The following is a 6,000-nucleotide window of genomic DNA, read 5'->3' on the forward strand; positions in this document are numbered from 1 at the left end:
AGAATTACTTACAAAATAAATGTATTAACGTTCAACAAGAACAACTTCACGTTCCATCAGAACAATTCTTTTAATGAACATGCAGTAAAAAAAAACAACAACAACTACAGTACAGGCACCTCCTACAGATCGAAGATTATGTGTGAGGGTATGAATGGAGTTTGGGGACAGTTAGTGTGCGTTTACATCTGCCAGTCACACACTGGTCTATACACAGCTGCACAATATACAGAATACTGAGTCTGTCAGTCAGTCAGTCAGTCAGTCAGTCAAGAGCTATTTTCTGAGCTCTTCTTCCTTGGCCATAATCTCCTTTTCAGTGATCTCAAGCTCAGCCAAATTCTCCTTGTGGCCCCTCAGAATATTTGACGTGGACATGAGCTCTGCCATTTTGCTGCCAGCCTTGCCCTCTGCCTCTTCTGCAAACCTGTCTGCATCTCTGCCCAGACCTTCACACACCTTTAGGATGATTTCCCATCTCTTTTTCAGTTCCTCCATGTGGTCCTCTACAGCCTTTCTCTTCTGACCCTGTGCTTCCGACTCCTTCTTCCTTCTCTCCTGAGTGAGGTGGACGTGGTACTTGGACCTGGCTGATGCCACAGAATTCAGGAGCTCCTTAGTGAGGGGGGCCTTGGTAACACCTCCGTGTAGAGTGACATAGTCACACACAAGCCTGCGAGTAACAACAGTGTTGGGTCTTGTGTTTCTCTGACTGACCATGCGATTCTAAAGCCTTTACCCCCAACGTCCTGAGTTAAATAGTTTTCTTGCATCAGATGCAGCAGGCTTCAAGAACATTCCCCTCCACCGGTTTCAACCAAGCACTAAACATGCTTTTCTCCAACCACCGGTAGTTGAATTTGCACCTCCCCATGAAGTTAGAAAAGTAACAGACAGAAGTTAAACGCTTCAGCATTCATTTATCTATTGGCTCGGACCGACAGCATGACACACACTACAGGATACAAACACAAAACACATGTCCTGGGCATGCCCCTCCCTCAACAGTTATTGGGGACAGATATGTATTGTATTCTCACATTTCTGTAAACAGACCATAAACCCTGATTTTCACACAGCCATCTTTGGCATACCATCCCCTAACTGTAAGGTCACAACTTTGCAGGGCATTTGCCTCATTACTAGCACGCAGACTTATCCTATTTGACCGGAAGTCGAATAAAGCGCCACCATTTCTGCGGTGGTTGAGGGAGGTGCTGTCCTTTCTACCTGTAGAAAAGCTCCGATATAAAATATGTAAAACCCGCAAAAACTTTTCTTTGACCTGGAGTCCTTTCATAGACTTTATTGAAGGTTTTCCCTTTTATTGAATGTACTTTTTATTTACCTGGTTGTAACGACAATGCTTATAGATATATGTGTACAACTTTATATCGTCTTCAAAAATATGGTTATTATGTGGAATTGGAATAAGAAATCCCTGCATAGTCCTTTTTTTTCCCCCAAGGGGAGGGGGGATCCTACATGTTTCTTTTTGTTGTTGTTGTTGTTGTTGTTGTTGTTCGTGTGCCTTGTATACCTGTTCTAAAAAAAACTTGAAAATTGGAAAATAAAGTTTTCCAAAGAAAAAAAGAAGCTGTTTCAGCCTTTTGTCATGTTGTTCCCTGTCTGCACGCCACACTAGAATGTCGTCCTTCCAAGTCCTCCAGTCTCTGGGCGATGCATTTCTGGAAAACCTCCGGTGCTGACGAGACACACCAAAGGGAAGGCATTTGAATCGGTACCAACCGAATGGCGTGTTAAAGGTACACAACTTAGAACTGTCTCATCTAGCTGTATTTGCCAACCCCCCCCCCCCCCCCCCCGTGGTTTGCGTCTAACACGGAAAAGAACTTTGCATTTGGCATCTCTCATTCTTGGACTCTCGTGAAAAGCATGTCTCGGGTAAGTGGTGTTCCTTCTTGGCTCACAGTACTGCCGAAACGTTTCTTTCGGTACATCCAAATCGTCCACATCATCATCAAAGCGCATGGTATTAAATACCTTTATAGCGTTGTCTCCCGCCACACGTGAAAAGGTTGCGCACTTCCCCTTTCCCGATTTTTCTGGGATGCCGCTCGCTGTCAGGTATAGCTCGAGCTTCTGGATCCACGAGCACCGATTTTCTGCCAGGTTTCATTCCAGGCACAAGCTGTTGGGTGGCTTTAGCTGCTCCATTGTTTGCTTCTGACACCATGTCAGAGATATATCATTATTTGATGAGTGCATACAAACTGAGACTTAGAGCTCTTTATGTGCTGACTTGACTGTTTACTCAGTGATTCTTGTTCTGTGACGTTACAGGTTGTTCAGCAGGTAGATTAACAGCGCCCCTAGTGGCTAAGCATGATTACTACATATCACACCTACCCAGCAAGGCAAAAGCCGGAAACAGCTAGCAGTGACGTCTTCTCGTTCGACCTCGTGCCCTCAACGACTTTTTACCGAATCATGGGGATCCAATGTTTGACACAATTAGCGGAAAGCCATCCTATTTTGGAGACTTTTACATTGAAAAAAAGAAAGATTGTTATTGATGGCTCAAGCTTGTATCGCTTTTTGTATTTTAAAGTCAATCTGGACGGGAGCCACGGTGGGGATTATATTGGATTCAAAGACGTGACGTGCCAGTTTTTCCAGGCTCTCGAAGCCTGTGAAATTGAGGCATATGTACTTCTGGATGGAGGCGCAGACCGCGATGACAAGAAGATACCGACTCAAATTTGCCGTCTCGAGTACAAAGTGGAGAAAGTGAGCAGGATTGTAAATCGGAGGGCAGAAGAACGGGATGGCGTTTTACCTCCACTCATCAAAGATGTCTTCAAACAAATCATGCGAGAAAGAAATGTTGCCTTTGCCCAGTGTTTTGGAGAAGCGGACCCCGAGGTTGTCTCCTTGGCAAACAAGTGGCAGTGTCCTGTTGTGTCACATGACAGTAATTTCTACATCTATGACCTGAGCTTAGGTCTACTTCCTCTCCTCCACTTTGACTGGCAGGGCAAAAAGGACAACGAGATCAAGGCCAAGCGCTATCGGGCGTCCATCTTCTGTGACCACTTTGAGATAAATAGTGTTCTGCTGCCAGTCTTTGCTTCAATTGCTGGAAATGATTACTCAAGATTAGAGGATAGAGGTTGGTTTTTAAGGAAATATCCTGGTGATAGATCAAAAACCTGGCAGTTAGACCGTTTGCGTGCCATTCTTTGGTTCTTGTCAGGAACTCTCGCCACACAAGAAGCCCAGGTGCAGAATCAGCAGCAGGCTGTTAATTTTGTTTTAAAAGAGACGGGTCACTATACAGCAGAAAAGTGTCATGAACTTATCTATTCCTCTGATTTATATTCCAAAGTCCCTGCTTGCACCATTGATTCATTTTTTGATGACAACGGAAACCCACCAGTTAAACCAGAGTATTTAAATGTTCTGCCCGACTGGATGGTGCTGCCACTGATGCAGGGGAGACAAACCTCATTTTTCATCGATGTTCTGCGACTACAGAGGATGTATTTGGGCTCCCAGGTGGAAAACATAAACCTCCATAGCAGTCACTCTGCTTCTGGTCAAATTAGGCAATACCTTTATTGGCTACTTGTCAGAGAACAAGGCTTTGTCACAGAATATGACAGGAAACCAGGTGAGCTGAAGGTTGAAGAGAAGAGAGTCTCTCCTATCCGACCCAACGCCCTTAAAGAAGACAATCTGCCGCTAAATAGATTGAATCAGGTAAATTATCCATCCATCCATCCATTATCTGAACCGCTTATCCTGCTCTCAGGGCTGCGGGGATGCTGGGCCTTTTCCAGCAGTCATTGGGCGGCAGGCGGGGAGACACCCTGGACAGGCCGCCAGGCCATCACAGCCCCCCCCCCCCCCCCCACACACACACACACACATTCATACCTAGGGACAATTTAGTACGGCCAACTCACCTGACCTACATGTCTTTGGACTGTGGGAGGAAACTGGAGCCCCCAGAAGAAACCCACACAGACAAAGTGAGAACATGCAAACTCCACACAGAGGACGACCCGGGATGACCCACCAAGGTTTAATTATCCCGGGATTCAGTCCAGTGATAAAAAAGGTTTTTTAGGAATGCAGAATGTCTGCAATGTGTGTGTGTGTGTGTGTGTCTGTGTGTATGTGTGTGCGTGTGTGCGTGCGTGCGTGTGTGTGTGTATGTGTGTGTGCGTGCATTTGTGTGTGTGTGTGTGTGTGTGTGTGTGTGTGACTATCTGAATGAAATTAGGCCAAGAACCATTACCACAAATCTCATTATGTCCTTTAGGCCCCACAGGAAACATGCCTGGCAGTGTTGGTAGAAGCTCTACACGTTCCTTTTCCCAACCCAGACTTAAACAACATCCCTAATGACTTGAAGCTTCCAGTTTGTGTCATCCATTTCTGGAAGAAAAACTGCATGGATATCTCCAATTGCTACGTCGATGCCTTATTACTGGGGGCTGTGTACGGAGAACGCCTCAAACAGAGCGATGGTTAGTTTGTGCTGATCTTGTCCATGGTGTAATTTACATTTTAAGGACATTTAAATTATAGTGTAAACCAATCAAAATGGTTTAGTCAATATTTCTGGATTATACAACATTCAGTCCTCAGAATAACTAATATCTCATTACTAAATGTCTCAGTATGCTTGGTAATGGTAGTGGGAGCACAGAATGATGTGTGCTTTTATTTGAGTAATCAAATTTGGCAGAAGGTTCGTAGGTCTGGCTTCACATTTTGGATTGAAATTTTTCAAATGTCACCATGTAGATGGAATATTCCAGAGGAAGATGACGAAGAAAAGGAAGATGGCAGAAACAGAGGAGAGATTGGACCTTGCTGTGGCTCATGCCTACAGCCAATGGCAGAGCCGTCTCAAAGACAGCCTCCAGCTGAACCAGCTCCTGGGCTCGCCCCTCCCTGAACCTGGCATTTCCTGGTACGGTATCACCCGCTGCCTTCTTCTCTGCATGATGCAATTAGTGTTTGAACAGTAGTCCTGAGTTGGTTAACAAAAAATATGCCAGAGAAATTATATTGATGTTTGTAATGTCATTTTACTGTCTTTGAAGCATATCACTAGAAGTAGTGTCATTACTAATACTCACACCAGCAGTAGCAGAAGTTATAGTGTTTCTGTGTTTTGCACTTTCAGCCTTTTAACTTCAGAATAATACAGAAAAATCTACCTTAACCAAGATAATGTGAAAATCTCTATAATGCATTGCTTATGATATTGAAAAGCGCTACATAAAATGCAACTTGATCGATTGAGCGACTGATTGATTTATATTTATCTTCACAACCAGGCTGTACTGTGGTCCTCTGGTGCACCAGCTTGCAGCTAAACGGAGGAACCGCAAGAGAATCCATGCGAAGTTATTGAAAGAAGACTTTCACGCTACAAACTTGTTTTCCACCCTTCAAAACACGCTTAGGAAGTGGCGTTAGATAAAAGAAAGCCTAATCTACATCAACGCTAGATTAAAGTATTAGAGGACCAGAGGGAAGAAGTGTAAGGAGAATGATTACACTGGTTCTTTTATGATAATGTGCTTTTAGAAATGCTTTCAGAAGAGATTAGAATTATCACTATCCGTATCGTAGTAAGTTTAGATTAGACCATGTAGGTGCATTGTAGCCTGTTCAAATAGCCTTAGTTAGTTAAGTTAGGTTAGACAGTTTGTGAAGTTCAGACACTGTAGATTTCTTCCAGTGGAGGATAGTAAGGTGCAGCAGATATAAAGCATCAAACCTGCATTTGTTCACTGAGGAGGTGGTGGGAGGAGGTACTCCTCCCTCCGCCACTTCATCCAGGTTATATTTGTTATGTTTTCATGACCAAGTTGTACCAAATGTTGTTTCCCTTGGGTACCCTCAAATATAAAATGATAAAATGTGTCTTTTTGTGTCATTTTTTTGCAATTCTGTTCAAACAGATCAAACCGTTTTGGCGCTTACTGGTAAACAATGCGTACACAATTTTCCGTCCGG

The 6,000-nt window shown here is 43.9% G+C and overlaps 1 protein-coding gene across 1 annotated transcript; it reads left to right on the forward strand.

The window, feature by feature from the left end:
- The first annotated feature begins 2,451 nt into the window (after positions 1-2,451).
- Positions 2,452-5,003, forward strand: LOC130116406 (protein asteroid homolog 1-like). The gene is made up of 3 exons (XM_056284319.1): positions 2,452-3,723; positions 4,289-4,496; positions 4,777-5,003. Exons 1-3 carry the CDS (start codon positions 2,452-2,454, stop codon positions 5,001-5,003), a joined length of 1,707 nt encoding a protein of 568 aa, XP_056140294.1.
- The last annotated feature ends 997 nt before the right edge of the window (positions 5,004-6,000 follow it).

This window comes from Lampris incognitus, chromosome 8, assembly GCF_029633865.1.
Source record: "Lampris incognitus isolate fLamInc1 chromosome 8, fLamInc1.hap2, whole genome shotgun sequence".
Classification (NCBI taxonomy): domain Eukaryota; kingdom Metazoa; phylum Chordata; class Actinopteri; order Lampriformes; family Lampridae; genus Lampris; species Lampris incognitus.